Source organism: Lipotes vexillifer, unplaced genomic scaffold (assembly GCF_000442215.2).
Source record: "Lipotes vexillifer unplaced genomic scaffold, Lipotes_vexillifer_v1.1 scaffold382, whole genome shotgun sequence".
Lineage (NCBI taxonomy): Eukaryota > Metazoa > Chordata > Mammalia > Artiodactyla > Lipotidae > Lipotes > Lipotes vexillifer.
In genome coordinates, this window is record NW_006780611.1 from 10743700 (window position 1) to 10761535 (window position 17836).

The 17836-nt window shown below is 56.2% G+C and overlaps 1 protein-coding gene across 2 annotated transcripts in view; it reads right to left on the reverse strand.

The window, feature by feature from the left end:
- Positions 1-17836, reverse strand: part of TRIOBP (TRIO and F-actin binding protein) — a 25195-nt gene that overhangs the window by 942 nt on the left and 6417 nt on the right. The window contains exons 3-13 of one of the 2 annotated variants that reach the window (XM_007454047.1): positions 15192-15260; positions 14980-15069; positions 14480-14589; positions 12483-13008; positions 11796-11927; positions 6447-6594; positions 4379-4481; positions 3652-3811; positions 3460-3573; positions 2379-2465; positions 1237-1400 (exon numbers count right to left, since the gene is read on the reverse strand). In XM_007454047.1, the coding sequence (XP_007454109.1) occupies positions 1239-1400; positions 2379-2465; positions 3460-3573; positions 3652-3811; positions 4379-4481; positions 6447-6594; positions 11796-11927; positions 12483-13008; positions 14480-14589; positions 14980-15069; positions 15192-15260 (1701 nt within the window). In that variant the 3' untranslated portion in view covers positions 1237-1238. Of the gene's footprint in view, positions 1-1236; positions 1401-2378; positions 2466-3459; positions 3574-3651; positions 3812-4378; positions 4482-6446; positions 6595-11795; positions 11928-12482; positions 13009-14479; positions 14590-14979; positions 15070-15191; positions 15300-17836 lie in introns of those variants that run through there. The other variant, XM_007454046.1, reaches the window with a different exon arrangement.

Consider the following 17836-nt stretch of genomic DNA (forward strand, 5'->3'; position numbering starts at 1 on the left):
ATATATACAGTGGAATATAACTCAGCCATAAAAAAGAATGAAATAATGCCATTTGCAGCAACATGGATGGACCTAGAGATTATCGTACTAAGTGGAGTAAGTCAGACAGAGAGAGGCAAATATCTTATGATGTCATTTATACGTGGAATCTTAAAAAAAAAATGATACAAATGAACTTATTTACAAAACAGAAACAGAGACCCAGAAAACAAACTTATGGTTACCAAAGTGGAAAGCAGGGGTCGGGGGAGGGATAAATTAGGAGTTTGGGATCAGCAGATACACACTGCTATATATAAAATAGATAAACAACAAGGTCCTACTGTATAGCACAGGGAACTATATTCAATATCTTGTAATAAAATATAATGAAAAAGAATGTATGTATTTCTGTATATAACTGCATCACTTTGCTGTACACCAGAAACTGACACAACATTGTAAATCAACTACATTTCAATAAAAAAAAGAAGAGTGTGGGAGTCTGGCTTAGGCCAGGCAAGGGTGGCTGGCAGGTCCTTCCAATGCCTCTCGGCCCCAAAGGCTGGGCCAGATCCTCTCCTCCGGGCTTTTCCCCAAGCCTGGCCCACAGGGTGGCCTCTCCCGAGTGCCTTAGGAAGTCCCCAAGGACGTGTTAGAAAGAGGAAGCTCCAGGTAGACAGGGCAGTAGGAAAAGGCATCATAAAAATGTTTCACACCCTGCCAAGTCGGGGATGACCGTGAGAAGAAGCAGGACAGAGCACGGCCTCCAGTGATGTCCGGGGTGTGCAGCACGGAGGAAGGAACGCTGTGGGTGATTAGTGATGCGCGCTGTGCTGCTGGGTCTGATGAGGGGGTGGCCACACCGGATTTGCCACCCAAGCCCAGGCAGATCAGTTAGGGCACTGCCAGCCCTGAGGAGGGGTGTGGACTGCTCGGGCTGTGGCTGTGGCTCTGTGTTAAGAAGCACCCGCTGCCACATGGCGGGGACAGGGCGAAAATCAGACCCTGAACTCACTGGCCCACCTCTGAAGAAATATGCTCAAGTTTACAAAGCAGCCTCTGGCTGAGTCTGACAGGTCCCCACGACAACCCCGAGTCGCTGGTGTCACTGTCCCCATTTACAGAAAGGGATACGGAGGCTAGGAGAAGGAAGTGCCCTGGCCCAGATGGCAGGGGGAGTCAGGTGTGGATGAGCCTCAGCTCACATCTCCAGGCCCCGCGGGGCCTCACCCCCGCCCAGCCCGGGGCGCCCACCTCTACTCGGCCAGGCTGTTGCGCACGGCCTCCTTCTCCTGCAGGGCAGCCATGGCGAGGCGCAGGTGCTCTTTCAGCTGTTCGATCTCCCGCTCCGACCGCGTCTTGATGTGGTTCAGCTCCACATACACGTCCTGGTACTTTCCCGAGGTGAAGCGCCTGTCCTGGGGGACGGGGAGGGGTTGTGAGGGCACGAAGCCCTCCTTCCTGGCCCTGCCCACCTGCCGGCACAAAGCAGCCAGGCCCCTCCACTGCCCCCATGGCCTCGCCCTCCAGGTGGCCCCCCTAGATGGCCCCCGGCTCCACCCAGTGACACAGGTTTCAGCGTCATTTTCATCCCATTCAAGATGAGAGCTGAGGCTCAGGGAGGTGAAGCTTTTGTCCGAGACCACACAGCAGTGAGTGGCTGGGAGAACCAGGTCAGCCTGGCCCAGTGCTTGGGCCCCTTCCATGAGTCTGGCTCACACACACTTCAGAGCCACCAACATGCAGCGGGTGTCAAAGACAAAGGGATGGGCTTCCCTGGTGGCGCAGTGGTTGCGAGTCCGCCTGCCGATGCAGGGGACACGGGTTTGTGCCCCCATCTGGGAAGATCCCACATGCCACGGAGCGGCTGGGCCCGTGAGCCATGGCCGCTGAGCCTGCACGTCCGGAGCCTGTGCTCCGCAGTGGGAGAGGCCACAACAGTGAGAGGCCCGCGTACCGCAAAAAAAAAAGAAAAAAAAAGACAAAGGGACATGGCACCAAGGGTGGGCCAGACTGGGCCCCGAATCCTGGTCCCCCAACTCCCAGCAACATGGCTTATCCCTCACTGCAATGCACGTTCCACACGTGCAGGGGTTTTGGTCTTGTCCACGGCTGTCACCCAGCACCCAGCACAGTGCTGGGCACATAGAGGGTGCTCAATAAATATTTTCTGACTAAATAAAAGCAAATGTGGCCTTGAGCAAGTCACTTACCTTTCTTAGCCTCAGTTTATTGTCTGTAAATGGGAATAGTGACACCTACGTGGGGGAGGCACGGGGAGAGCCTGATGAGGCCAGGAGTGGCCGGCACAGAGCAGGTGCTCACAAGATGGGGCACAGCTGGATCCAGGGGCTCCCCACCCCGCTGACGCCCTGCCTTGGCCGGCTGGGACTCACCTTCTGCATCATCTGGAGCTCATCCCGGAGGCACTGCACCTCCTTCTTCAGGTACTGCAGCTCATTCTCCTTCACTCGCAGCAGCACCTGGGGTCACAGGTGCCAGGCTGATGCAGGGCCAGAGGCCAGAGCTACCCTGGCTCACCGCACCCCTGAAGCATGGCTTCTCTCTGCCTCAGGCCCCTAGAATGCAGCTCCCAACCTGCACCAAGACCCATGTCCCCAGGAGCAGACTCCTCCAGGAAGTCCTCTCCGATTTCTCCTTGCTCTCTCACCCTGTCCATACAATGTGAGTGGGTAGCTTATGGTCACCTCTGCTATGGCCTCAACACAGCACCAGGCCCTCCACTTCAGGGCAAAGAGCACGAAAAGAAGCCATAGTGTGGCCCTGGGGTGAACCAGAGTGGGCTGGGCTTCCTCATTAAGCCCTCCCCAAACCCTGATGAGCAGGTACTGCTACCCTGACCTGACCAAGGAGGAGACAGGTTCAGCCAGGACAAAGGAGGCTTAAAAGCTTAGACTCTGGAGCCAGGTTGCCTGGTTCAAATCCCAGCTCCCATACTGACTAGCCATGTGGCCCTGGGCAAGATACTTGATCTCCCTGTGTCTCAGTTTCCTCACCTATAAAATGGGAACAGTAATGGCATCTTTCTCATAGGACTGTTAGGAAGCTTCAATGAATTAGCAGATATAAAGGCTTACAGAAGTGCCAGCCACAGAGTAAAGCTGTATATAAATTTTTGTTAAATACAACAAAAGGCTAGGGTGGCCCTGGGATCACATACACACTTTTTCACTCCGGCTTCTCCCAGTAAGGGAGGTGCTAGCTCCATTTTATAGATGAGCCACTGGGGCTCAGAAAGGTGAGGTGACTTGCCATGGTCACACAGCAGGTGGGTGGCAGGACCCACCACGGGAGGGCTTTCACCCAGTCAGCCCAGCAGTGCTGGGTGCACAGCAGGCATCCTTCCTAGCTGCCCCGTCCTCTCCCGGCTACAGGGAGACCCAACCTGTCTGGATACACTCCCCACACCCAGGCCCCAAGAACCAGCTGGGTGGCCTGGCACGAGGGGTGGCGCACCTCCAGCTCACAGGCGCTCCGCTCGCTGCTGCGTCCGCGGCCGTTGCCGGTGCCCTGCGAGGCGATGAAGCTTCGCAGCCGGTCAATCTCCTCGGACAGGCGGGCGTGCAGCTCCTGGGAGGGGTGGGATGGTCAGTGCAGGGGCGCCGGGATGCCCGCGCCCCACCCCCTCCCCAGCGGGGCCAGGCCCACCTGGTTGTGGCGCAGCAGCTCCTGGCCCTCCTGCTGGCAGCGCCGCAGCGTGTGCTCACGCTCCTCCGCCTGCCGCGTCAGGGCCCCAATCTCCAGGCACTTCTGCGAGTACTGCTCTGACAGCACCTGCAGCTCCCGCTTCAGTGCCTCCAGATCTGACCTGCCCAGGGCAGAGGAGGGGAAGGATGGCCCGGGCTCTCTCGCCCTCTGCCAAGCTGGGTCAGGTCACATAGACTCAAAGCAGCTTAGGGCTCCTTGTTCCCGCCCTAGTTTTGCCTTCAGCCAGCTGTGGTGCTGTGAACTGGTGACAGCCTCTCTGGGCTGCGGGCGCCTCCTCTATGAGGGGATGGGTCGGAGAAGCCCATCGCTAAAGCCTCCACAGCCCGAACATTCCGCGGCAGAGGGGCACCTACTGGCTGATACTGTAGCCCAGCTCTAGGGAGACGCTAAAGAGGGGAAGAGAAGGGTGGAGACTGAGACTGGCTAGACAAGAAGGGGCCTGAGAACTGCCGTGTGCACTGGCGTGGGGGTCTGGCTGAGGTCCCGCTGCTTCTGTTCCTGGTGCCATGTGACCGGAGCAGGCGTCTCAGCTGGGGGCAAACTGACATGCCCTCTGCCAGGGGTCTTAGCACAGGTCCCCCACTCATAATCAGCGGGGTGGACAGCTGGGCATCTGGCTCAGAGGGAGCCCCTGTCCCCAGACCGCAGGGCCCAACTGCCATCTTACTGGTGCTGTTTCTGGAGGCCATCCGGGCCCTGTGGGAGACTCTGTGTCTTGCTCAGCTCCCGGCTCAGCTCCTCCTGGTATGCCTTCTTCATGGCTTCGATGGCTGGAAGCAGGGCAGAGAGGTGGAAGGGAGATTGGGGAGGGGTGAGCAGCAAAAAGCTCCACTTCCTCCGGGACTCCATATGGAGACAGGAGCAGAGAGTGGTAATGCAAAGAGCACTGGGCCGGGCTGTGTCATGGACTGAGCGGCTTTGGGTAAGGTGCTCAACCTCTCTGAGCCTGTCTATCAAGGGAGGATGACAGTGCCTGTCTGATGGACCCTGCTGGGGAGACACCTCAATGTCTGACCACTGGTACCTCTTGTTGCTAGTGATTTCTTGGTAAGCCCCCACACAGTCCTCCCTGCAGAGCCTGGAAGGTTCTTTAACAAGGTCCATCTGCTGGCCCCGCCTAGTGGTCAAGAACGCAGGCTCTGCGGTCGGTACAAACCTGTGTGACTTTGTGCGGGGCCTTAACCCCTCTGTGCCTCGGATTCCTTATCTGGAAAACAGGGATGACAACAGCACCTTCTCTCGTGGGTTGTTGGGAGACACGTGTAGGGCAAGCAGGACAACGCATGGCACAGAGTCAGTACTCAGACACTGGCCCCCACTGGTTTATTTTCAGGCTGTGAGCCCCCAAACGGAGTCTCTTTCCACGCTCACACGGGGTTGTTGTGAAGATTAAACAAGCCCTGGGCTTCCCTGGTGGCGCAGTGGTTGAGAGTCCGCCTGCCAATGCAGGGGACACGGGTTCCTGCCCCAGTCTGGGAAGATCCCACATGCCGCGGAGCGGCTGGCCCCGTGAGCCGTGGCCGCTGAGCCTGTGCATCCGGAGCCTGTGCTCCGCAACAGGAGAGGCCACAACAGTGAGAGGCCCGCGTACCGCAAAAACAAACAAACAAACAAACCAAAAAAACAAGCCCTCATTCATAGTCTTATCCATAATTCCAAAATCCAAAAGCTCTGAACACTGAAAGTGTTTTATAACTCTTTTGGTGGCAATCCCCAACCTGAACGGACACAGGGCTATTTGTGGTCATGATTATCCCACTTAAGTGTGACTTTGAGAAATTTCCAAAATTTGCCAAAACCTTAGTGCTAGATTTCAGGGTGAAGCCCAGACCCTGCTGGGAGAGGATATTTAATATACATACCAGGTTATCTTTCTAAAATGCAAAACACACTGACCTCAGGGTTTGGGACGAGGGGCCCTGGGCTTGAGTGCTTGAAGCACTGGCAGGTGGTTAAGTTCCAGATCATGTGGCCTCTTTCATCATTTTCATTATACTGCAAACCCTATGAAAGTGTCTAGGATGCCAGGAACACACAGCAGGTGTACAGAGGACAGAGAGGGAGAGTTGGCCAGCATCTTGGGCATTCCTGTTTCTGACTTGGGAGAGCAGAGGGAAGGGTTCGAAGGGTTCAAGAATGGCTTTGCGGTCAGAATGCTCTGAGCTCCAACGTCAGCTTCTGCCACCTCCAAGCTATGCCATCTGGGACAAGTCGCTAACTTCTCTGAGCCCCAGTTACCTCATCTGTGAAATGGGTTCACTCTCTCGGGCACTGCAAGAACTAAGGTTGCTCACGTGGGTAACGGGCTTGGTAAATGCTCACACCTTTCCCTGCTCTCCCCAGGGTCCAGACCACATGCCCAGTGAGACGGCACTCCTATGAGAGCAGGGCCTATGGCTGAGCGGTCTCTCCCCAGCACACGGCACGGGCCTGGGCGTGGAGTTGGAGCTCAGGGCATGTGTGTGGCTTGAGGGGGGCTTCCCAGTGGCCGCAGGCCCCTGAGGGAGAGGAGTCACAACCCATGGTCTGTGAGTTGGGGTCTTTTATTGCCTCAGTTTCCTCTTTGCAAGCAGGGTTAGAGGCCAGATCTAGGGGCTCCTGACCTCTCACCCCAAGTTTGGCATTCAGGCCCTCACCTCTTATTTACAGGCCTCCCGAATCCGGTCAGGAGGAGCCTCTGTTTGGAGGCTCATGGAGCTGGGCCCCACTGTGCCGCTCCTGCCCAGGGACCTCACCTGAGGCTGTGGCCGCTGTCTCCTCGGCCAGGAGCCACTCCTTCTCCTGCTGCAGCCGCTGCAGCTCCCGCTCGTGGTGCCGCTGCAGCTCCTCCATCACCTGCTGGTGCGAAGACTCCATCTCCGCCAGGCTGCGCTCGCACGCCTCCTGCAGGTGGGAGGCCAGGCAGTCACGGGGCTGCCCCCATTGCCTGGATGGTGGCCCTTTCCCAGCCTGTGACAAGAAGCCTCAGAGGCAGGCCTGCCCTGGTCCAGGCTTCACCACCTCCCCCAAGACCCTGGCATCATCGGCTTGTATCTGCCCCTGCTCCCTGCCATCCACAAACCTCACCCTGTCATTCTCCTGCTTCGAACCCTTCTGAGCCTCCCCATCCCGCAGAGCCAAGTCCCTGCTCCAGTTTCTGACCCTGGTGGTCTCATCCCTGGCCCTCCCCCACCAAGAAGTCCCATAGTTATTAAAAAAAAAAAAAAAAAAGCACAACCAGTTGATGGCATGTTCACACCTCTGAGCTTTAGCTCATGTTCCCACTGCCGGGAACATCCTTTTACAACTTTCTCTTCCTGGGTAATTCACTTGGCCAGCAGACCAGCTTAAAGATCCTCCTAGCTCTGACTATGGGCAGCCTCTCCCCTGCCTCCAAAGGCTCTGCTTCTGCCAGATCATAAATTCCCCCAAAAGAAGGAAGATTTGATCCAGCTCAGAGTCCCCAGGGTCTGGGCTACGGCCTGACTTGTGGCAGGTGCTGAGTAAGTCAGCTGAAATTAATGGCTTACCGCAGAATGGGGCTGTGTAGACAAGACAGGCAAGTTTTTAAATGATTGATAATACCCACTGCTGGGAGAGTCAGCCGCGACCGGGTGCGTGGAGGGCAGTTTGGTGGCACCATCTAATTTTAACGACCCCTTAACCTAGCAGGTCCACTCCTAGAAATGACCCCACAGAAAGCCATACACGTACAAAGCCTCTTGGACAAGGGTATTCCCTGCAGCAAGGTTGGTAACAGATGAAAACTGGAAATAATCTAAATAAATACCTAACAGGGAAGCCCTTAAATAAATTATGGGATCGAGCTTTACAGAGGGCCCAGGCAACTGTTAAAAGACAGAGCTGCCCACATGGACTGCTGTAGAAAGTGTCCCCAAAATTAGGTGATGAAAGCTGGTTTCTGACAATACACATGGTGGGACCCCAGTCACGGACACAAGACACTTAGAGCTGTAGGTCTGAGTACATGTACATAAAAACACAGAGAAAGGTATGGAAAGAGACTGTGGAAAGTAATGGTGCCCCAAAGATGTCTATGTCCTACTCCCAGAACCTGCGAATACGTTACCTTACATGGCCAAGGGGGAAGAGAGGCTGCTAATCAGCTGACCTGAAAATAGGGAGATTATTTTAGATTATCCTCTGGGCCCAAAGTAATCACAGGGTCCTTGGATGTGGAAGAGGAGGCAGGGGAGCAGAGGGAGAGGCAGAAGGGACTGTGGAAGGAGCTCAGTGGGAAGTGAGAAGGACTTGACTCTCTCTCCTTCGCAGGTTCTGAAGGTGAAGGAAGGGGCCATGGGCCAAGGAATGCAGGCGGCTGCCAGACGCTGGAAAAGGTGAGGAAACGGATCCTCCCCAGAGCCTATGGAAGGGAATGCGATCCTGTGGATGCCTGGATTTTAGCCCGGCGAGACCCGTGTTAGACTTCCACCCTACAAAACTGTGAGATGATAAATTTGTGTCACTTATGTTAGTGGTAATTTGTTACGGCTGCAACAGGAAACTCTATGGATGTGCTCAAATGGTAACCAAGGCTCCCTGGGGTTGGGAGCAGGCAGGGGAAGGAGAGTCACATGTTTGTTTCTAACATTTTGATTTGTTTGAATTATTTTTGAAAATGTAAACAAATTCATTATATAATTTTAAAATGTTTAAGATCATTAAAAAGGGAAGGGGAAGAGCCAAGGGAGAAGCTGAGGCACGGAGGGCCAGTAAGAGGCTGCATTCTCCGCCATGCCACAGGGCACCTCACGGCCGGTGGGGACTGACCCCCACCTCGCCAGCAGCCACATCTGGGGGCTGCACGGGCCAGTTTGGGGGAAGAGCAAGGGTCAGGCCCCCCGGGTCCAGGTGTTCTGAGTGGTGGGCAAGCGACACCTGTCCCACTGAGCCTCTGTGCCTGTCCTCTGTGTGTGCCCCCAGTAAGGGCAACAGAACGTGGCTCTGGAATTCCACAGACTGGGTCCTAGTCTTGGCTGTACCACGGAGCGAACTCGAGCAAGCTCCTTTCCCTCTCTCAGCCTCAATCTCCTCATCTGTAAAACAGACCCCATGAGACCAACTCAGGAGGGTCCCTAAGGTAAGTCAGCGTCCACCTGTAGAGATCGCCGACCTGCAGAGACCGGAGCACTATGGGAGATGGGACTGCTGTTCTTAAAGGGCCAGATCAGGCAGGCAGACCCGGCAGCCAATAGGGCGTCTGGAGGCTGACGTCAGGAGGTGGGAACTAGCCCACGAGGAGGGGCTCCCAGAAGGCCAGGCGCTGCTCCCTCTGACCTGCCTTCCCGAGGGCCCAACGTGCTGGCCGCCACCTCTGACATGGATCAAAGTAGATAAAGAAGTACCCGTGGCCCCCACTGCAGTAAGCACTGAAGCCCCGCGGGGTGAAGCGCCAGGCCCCCGGCTGCTGTCCTGTGGTGGCAAGCCCCACAAGCTGGAAGAGGGGTGCCCACTCGGCCTGATACCAGGCTGGGGAATCCCTCCCCTGCTGTCACCTCTCCAGGGTCCAGTGACTCTCCGGCTGCCTCCTCAGGGACCCGAGGGGACGCAGATGGCTCGGCTCCTCTCCTCTGGCGCCCCTCCCCCACCCCGTCTTGGGCTGTCTCCCCATTATGCCCTTCTCACCCCCCATTCCTCCTGCCCGTCCCAACCTCGCAGGACGAAATGCTGACAGCCTTGGGGTGCCCAGTGGGCGCCTGGGGACCAGGAAGCCTGGACTGCAGACACAGGTCTGCTGCCAGCTGGAAGGTCTCGCCCCCTCTCTGGGCCTCAGTTTCCCCATCTGTAAGCTGAGAAGTCAGAGCAGTGCTTTTCAAACTTCATTTTAGCAACAGAAACCTTCTTCCAAAGGGAATCTAATGCAGGTTCTAATAGTAAAATGGACAAGGATGGAGCTGCTCTGGTACTGGGGGCTGTGAATGAACCCACCCAGAATGGACCCTCCACAGAGCAACGTCTGAAGCCCTCTGGGTGGGGGTCTCTGAGGTCCCCAGATGCCTCAGGTGGTGGTGGTGTTGGACCTCACCCTGTCTAGAGATGCCCCACCTTCCTCTGGCCTCAAGGGAGCCCTGACAACACTGGGCCCTCCCTTTCCCCCTTCCCCATGTCAGGTGATCCCCAAGCTAGGCCTCTACATCACACCCCAACTCCCCTTGGCCCTGGTCTCCCTTCAGCTGAACGTTCCATCAACCACTCAGCCCCAGACGGCCCTTGGCTTTGCATGGTGGCCCCAGCTCCCAGCCGCTCCCCTCTGCCTTCCTCGGGACAGTGGCCCAGCCTTAAGCTCACCTCCCTCCACATGCCCTCCTACATCCCTCTCTCCTTCGGCATCGTCCTAGCTCCTGATGCTGGCCTTACCCCCTCCCAAGCCCCCTGCACTCCAACCCCACCTTCCCGATGTCACTGTCAGACCCCAAACCTCCTCAGATGTGTGGGATGCGATCCCAGCTCCTTAGCTTGGCAGTGGGGGTCTCCACGATAGGCACCCACTGGCCCTCCACCTCCTGATGCAGCCCATGCTCCCACCCACAGCTCCAGGAAGACTTCCTGAGAGCCCCACACCCCCTCAGAACTTCTAGAAGGTCCCCCTGCCCAGAGCCTGGGATCCCAGCATTCTTTTTTGCTTCAGTCAAGGGCGTGCTGGCTGGGGGCAGCCGACTGTCAAATTTTTAGGAATTCTGTGGCACGGTTATTTAGCATAGCCATTATTAGAAATTATATAAACTTATAATTAATTGTTACATTAAAAACAAAGCTGATACTCAAAATTCATCACTTCCTAATTATTTCACTGCATTTTATTAGTAGCTATGCTTTGAGGTTATTTACGTCTCCTGTATCTATAGGGTGCAAATGTCATTATGAAGGCGGGCACATGGCTTCCCAACTCTGTGTTCAGGGACATCAGCCATAGCGGGAGTATTTACACCATGGAGATTGGTAAACGTTACAAATCAGGGCTTGATTTATTGTTTTGTTGATTGCCCAGATTTAAGCAAGAGATGAGAAAAAGCTAATAATGCTCACAGTACAGATTATGCTTCAAATCGGCGTGCCCTATCTATGACCATCACGTTGTACACAGAAGAAAAATCTGAGAAATATTCTTAAAAGAATATTCTCAAATAGTCTCAACAGAAAACTACCCTCTAATTCAGCAAAGAAGTTGCTATGACATTGACCAAGTAAAGTTTCAACATTTGTCTTGCTGTCTTACTCATTCACACAAACAAAAATGCCAAACGACATTCGTGTTGGAATGACACTCGTTTGTCGGCTAGCTGTGGATACGAGCATTCGGAAAAAATCAATGAAAGTATTCTGAGAAAAATCAATTTGCTATATGGAATTCACAATAAAAAACATTACATATTTTTTATTTGTAAGTTGCACACTAAACATCCTTTATATCAGTGAAATTTACAATAAACATATACAAGTGTGTCAGTGTGTACACACACATGTATTTTTTCTGGAGAGCTAATTGTCCCAGGCATAACAATCAAAAGTGTCTCCGGACACGGCCAAATATCCCCAGGGGAACAAAATCAGCTTGGTTGAGAGCCGCTGTCCTAGGCAGACCGTGCGTCTCCCGAGGGCCACTGGAGGCGCCCACGTCCCGCAGACCGCCTTGCGCAGGGCCTCGGCCTGGCAGGCATGGGCAGGATTTCCCTGTGTTTAGGGAGCGACTTCCAGGGGCCTGCCCGTTAGGAATCCCACTCTCCACCAGGCCCCCTCTTCCCCAGACGTGCAGGGGAAGGGGTCTAAGTACAGAGGATCACGTGGGGGCTCACACACAGGCTCTGCAGTCAGCCTGACCCGAGCTCAAATCCCACCTCTGACATCTGCAGGCAGGTTGACCTCAGGCAAGTCACATAACCTCTCATAGCTCAGTGGCCTTGTCTGTAAAAATGGGCACAGTGCTCACGTCCACCCGCTGGGGAGATTAAATGAGATGATGAATGTCAAACGCCTCACACGGGTTCCGGTACACAGGAAGGGCTCCCAGAATATTAGCCGTTTTCTCACAACGTGGCAACCAGAAACCTGCCCCCACCCCCAACACAACAGCTTCTTGGCCTTACCTGTGAGATGTAGCCTGGGGGGATGTGGTCGTCCTCCTGGGACTTGGGTGCACCTTGAGGAGCCTCCCCTTGGAGACGCCGAGCCTCCCCTTGGAGACGCCAGGCCTCCAGCTGGGCACGAAGGGACTGGACCTATTGGGGGGGTGGGCGGGAAGGCGAGGTCAGTGAGGGCCTGAAAGTGGGGATGGAGCTGATGGGAGGAAGTGGCCCTCGTGTGGAGATGCAGGCAAGGGGGACATTCTAGGTGTTTGCTGGATGGCCAGGTCAGAAACCCAGGAGAGTGCTGGCCCAGAGTAGGCTCGACAGGGCTGGGAGCAGGACACCGCGGTCACCCCCACGTTATGTAGGTGGGGAGAAATGCCTTGGGGCCTCAGTTTCCCATCAGTGAAACAGTGATGAGGTCTACCCTATGGGACCATGAGACTGCTGTGAGGATTACATGAGCCAATGTAGGTAAAGAGGGCCTAGCACAAGGCTTGGGATGCAGAAGGTACTCAATAAATGATCTCTCCCTTCTCTTCCTCTTCCCTTCTATGTGACTGCTGAGGACAGAACTCAGATGTGTCAGTGGCTCAGGGGTGAGCTCCCCATCACTGTAGGTACGCAAGATGAATGCCACAGAATGACTGCAGGGATAGGAAGGGTGTTGGTAGGGTGAGGAGGCTCCCAGAGGCCAGTGCCGCCTACCTCCCTCTCCAGTGCCTCGTGGCTGTCGCTTGGGGCCCCCCGGCGCTCCCCGCGGCTTTGGTTGAGCAGGGCGGTGAGAGGTACCCGCTTGTTCTCCCGCAGGGGCAACTTCTCCAGCTCCTGCCACTTCTTCTCGATCTCCTCACTGAGCCGGTTCTGCTGGTCCTCAGTCAAGGGGGCGCCCAGGCCCCGGCGCGGACCCTCACTGGCCGGTGTCTCCGTGGCCCTGCTATCCGTGGCCTGGAACCACTTGCGTCGCTCCTCGGAACGCTGGGCCAGGTCCCGCTCCAGCTCCTCCTGCTTGGCCGGGCGGTCGAGAGCGCGGGCCGGGGTGCGGGCCCGCTGCGGGGAGCCCTGAGTCAGCGGGGAGAGCTCCACGTAGTCCAGTGACTGTCGCTGCCCGTCCGCCTTCCGGGGGCCGCCCCGGCCGATGACCTCAGAGCCTGCCCGCTGCTCCCCCGCCTTCAGGGAGCCCTTCGGGGTGCCGTAGCTGTGCAGCGTGTTCTCCTTATTGCAGTCTGAGAGCCTAGGGGGCCAGCAGAGCCACATCAGGTGAGACCTTGCCCTCTTGGTCCCAAAACAAGCACTTCTGCAGTGCTGCCCGTGCCCCGGGGCCAGGGGACAGACCCCAGTGGAGGAAGCAGCTTAGAGCTACAGCTTCATCATTAACAGACCCTGGGAACCATCCCAGCTCTGCCACTTACCGGCAGAGGGTCCAGGGTACCTGGCCTCTCTCTCTGAGCCTCAGTTACCTCATCTGTGATATGGGACAACAGTACCACTCACAGGAGGGACTAGGTGAGCAAACGTGTGCAAAGCGACCAGGAGGCCCTTTGAGAATGTGATCGAAGCATTAGTATTAAGGGTGTGCTGTTTGACAAGGCCCTAGGTTCAAGAGGCTCACAGTGGAATAGGGGAGATGCCCAGAGTCACTGATGGTGAGATGAACGGTGGCCTCTGGGTGGGTGCACAGAGCACAAACTGTGGAGACCCGTAACGACCGAGGCAGTTCCCCTCTTCTTCCATAGCAATACTGAGTACGTGCTTACCCGGCCAAAAACTAAAGCATCCCTTGCGGCTACACGTGGCCGTGTGACTCCACCCTGCCCAGTGCATAAGAGAGGTGGCACGTTTTGAAGGACCAGGTGTGCCCTGGCCTGGCTCCTGGCTGGGACCCATGAGAATGTGAACAGTGCTCTGGCGCAGAGGCAAGGCTGTGGGCTGCTGTGGAGCAAGAAAGAAACCTGTCCCTTGTTTAAACCCGTGTTTGGGGTTTCTTTGTTGTAGCAGCGGAGCCTATATACTAAATCACAGTCCAGCTGCACAGTAGCTGAGAGTTTACAAGGGGCCTCCATGCACGTCCTCGCATGACACACCTCGGTGTGACAGGTGAGGAACATGAAACTCAGGCCAGACGGCAACTGGCCTCAGGTTGACCAGCCAGGGTGTGGCCAGGCAGGTGGACGCGCACCCAGCACCCCTCGATACCACGCTTCCGTTGCTACTGTCCAGCAGCCAGAGTCCCAGCCCCTACAGGCATCTGGGGTTTATCCTGTGTGGGGCTCTACCACCAGGTCACTCGGTCCTACCGCCCCTCTACCCACAGTGAACTCCACAGGGAGTGAGCTCCCCACCCAGACTAAGTAGCCATCCCCTCTCCCTGACACAGGCTCAGACACAGCCCCTGTGGCACAGAGTCAATCAGCCACCTCATGGGGCTGTGACTCACTGGCATCTTCTCCAAAGAGCCAAGGCCTCTCCCCACCTTTTCAGGATGTGGGGAGATAGAGAGGGAGAAGACGCAAACCTCAAATCCTCAACGTATTTCTGGATGAGGGCCACGGATACCCCCTGCCCTCTCCCTCTCCCTATTTTGTTGGTGGAGAAACTGAGGCCCAGCAAATAGAGCCACAGGGCCCTCAGGTGAGTGCCAGAAACCCACTCAGGATGCGGGGGTAAGTGCCTCCCCCCAGGCCCCGGTCCAGCCCAGCACGTACTTGGTGACATCTGGGGCTGAGGTTGGACGCACAGTCTTCCTCAGAGCCTCGATCCAGTTCCTCCGGATGCCCGAGGTCATGGCCGACAAGGTATAGACAGCATCTTTGGTCTGTAAGTCCACCCCACAAGTAGGTTGCCACCTGGCCAGCCCCCTTGCTCCCTCCCCACTATGGACTCCAAAGAGGTGCCCTTCCCTCCCAGGTGGGTATCTAAGGTCTTAAGCCTGGAGGTGAGCAGAGCATGCAAAACCTTCCCTCCACTAGCCTCAGGAGAGCCCCATCAACTCCAAGATCTCTCCAACATCTGAATAGCCCTGCCAATGATATCCAGCATCGCCCCAGAAATGCTCAGCGCTGGCAGCAGGGCTTCTGACCGGCTCTGAGGACAGGATCTCCAGGTAAATGAGTGCTAGGAGCCAGTCTGGTGGGCCACGCCCCACCCCGACACCTCCTCTGGGGGGCCCTCCAGGCATGCCGCCCCCAGCCGCCCGCAGGCTCACGTGGATCTGGAAGCCATAGTTGCGCTGCACCGCATACTCGGTGACGTCCGTGCAGCAGCGCAGATCAATCTCACCGTCCAGCTCATCTGCCTGCAGCAGGAGGGCCCACGATGGTCCCTGGACTCCAGTGACCCTACCGGGACCCCCAAGCCCCTTCCAGGTGTCCCCCGGCACCTGATGGGGGAGAGAGCCCTCCCATCTCATCGTCTCACCTCCTCAGCGGTGGAGTCCCTGTAGTACTTGAGGCTCGAATCAGTCAGCACAAACCAGTGCTTCCTCCACTGTGAAGGAGAGATGGTGGTGAGGGAGGGGGTGCGGGGGTGTGGAACGCCGGCGTGCGCGCGTGTGCGCACCATTCCGCGGGCATCCTGGACGCTGCCAGGTCAACCGTTCTGCTTGCAGCAGGGGCCTGGCACCCTCACCTGCTCTGCTGAGGGGTGGGGGGCAGGGGACAGTGCCGAGTCACAAAATCCACATTTGAAGTAAGCCCCCCCATTTCCTCTCTGCGGGGACAACATCTGTGAAATGGGTCGGCTTCTCCTCAGTAACCACACCCTTCTTTTCTTTCTCAGGGCCCTTCTCTGATTTGTTGACACTTCCACAGGCTTCCTGATAACTTTCCACCAAGATCACCAAGGCTCCTACATGCAAATCCCACCCAGTGCAATCCAGGAAGGGGATGTGACCTGTGTAAGGTCATTTGCCTAGCAAGTCGGAGGCCAGAACTTCAAAAACCTTTTTCCGTACACTGACCCCAGATCGATCGCCCCAGTGGTCAAAGACAAGTCTACCAGAGAGCAGGACTGGAAGGGTGCCCAGGGAGAAGCATCCAAGTGCTGGTCGTATTCTGTTTCTCGTATTCTCTGGGTGCTGGTTACATGCGTGTTCAGCTATGTGAATACATTATCTGGACATTTATGATGTGGGCTTCTCTCTGCTCCAACCAGGGTTAGGTTGGCAGGACACATAAGAGAGGGGTGGTGGCATCAGAACAGCCTGATATGAAAGTGCCAAGCTCAGGTCACCTCTGACCGTTCACTGGAAGGCCAGTCGAGGTCCACCCACTGCCAGGGTCGGTGCACGTCCTCCTGGTGCTCTCACACATCACTAAGCCCTTGTTTATTACTTCAAGTACCTCGTTTTCTTTCCTCAGGAAGACGCTAAGTTTTCAAGGATGTGCCAGGATGATACTTTCTACTTCTTTCCACACTGCCTCCCCTAACAAATAGGATTTGAGCATCCAACAGACCAAGGTTACAACTATTGTATGCCTTGCTAGCTGTGTGTCTTTAGTCAAGTGCCTCGACCTCCCTGAGCTTCAGTTTTCTGACTTATAAAGTAGGGCTAATAAGACCCTAAGCCTCCTAGTGAAGTTAGAAATGCCTAACCCTCCCTGGAACGTCTCTCATGGCACTTCGCATAGGGTCAGGCACTAGGTTGTTGGGGATCGTTCTAAGAGGCTGGCCTTAGAACCACCCTGCTCTTCTGAATGGCCTGAGCTGCTGCTCAGGACAACTGTCCCTCTGTAAAGTGGGGCAGGGGTTCTGTGTCAACTGATCTCTTTGGCCCCTCCAGGCCTAGTCTGTGACTGCCTGAGATGGCAGCTGGATGGGCCTCAGGTGCCCTGAGTTCTAGGCCAGGGTTTGCCCAAGGTGCTGCTAGGCCCAGAAGAGATTAAAGCCCTTGTGGGCCTGTCTCCTGTCTGTGCATCGAGGGGTTGGGCTGGCTGAACTCCCAGGGCCCTTCCAGCTCGGACATTCCAAAACCCTGTGAAAGAGAATGAGTAACGGCCAGTTTTGGGTGGAGCCCATAATCTCTGCCCTCCAGAGACCCTGCGTGGGGGAGGCCGGGAAGGGTCACTGGCAGGGTTCCCAGCCTTGTGTGAGCCTGGAGCCCAGCCACCAGAGGACTGGCAAGCAGGCAGCGGGTACAAAGGCTGTAGGCTAGAGGGAATAAAGCATGTGGGTAGGAAACACAATGAGATTCCTTTTGGCTCCGTGCCCTCCCCGGCATGCGGGCTGCACACAGACCCAAGCCACGGGGCGCATGCAGGACCTGGGCGGGGAGATGTCCCTTCTCAGGCTGGGTGGGCAGGAGGCCAGCTCCAGCTTCAGCTTGGCAGCCAGAAGGGTAGAGCTGGTGAAAGGCTACTGTCCCTTCTGGTTGTAAAGATGCACACGTTAGAAAAAGGGAAGGCTTATTAGCTGAGGCCCAAGCAGGCACTGGAGGTTGTGTGGGACCCTTTACATGCTTACCCTCTGTGACTCTGTTATCCACCCTGGAAAGAACTATTATTATCCAGTATGTCCAATTCACAGATGAGGCCACGGAGGTCAGAGGAAGCTGTGACTCACCCGATGGGGCCCCAGGTTGGTGAGACTTCAAGAAATGTGGTCTGAGCCCCACCCCCAGGGCTGGGTGGAGCTGCTGTAAAGCTGAGTCTTTGGGAATCTGTAGGTGTCTCAGGCTGGATGATCTCTGTGGACCCTTCCATCCCAGACCCCTGGATACCCAGCCAGGGTCATCAAGAGGTGGGAGGGCTGAGGGGCTCTTGGTGAGAGGAGGGGATGGGGTGCAGGGCGTGAAGCACCAGGAGGCCGCCATCCCTGGTGACCTTTACAGACTGCAGACTGCTCCAAGAGGCTGAGACGACTAGCAGCCTCTGCCCTCCTACCCCACAGCCCAAGGCCTTCTTTCCAACAGGACAAGAAACATCCTACCCTCAAGGCCCCCACTCCGGCCCCCACCCTGTACCCTCCCCACCCAGAAGCCAGGGTCTCTAGAAAGCCGGGTTTCCCCCTGCTGAGGGAAGCAGCTCAGCCACCGGGGCCCTGCAGCAACCCCACCTCCCCCCCCC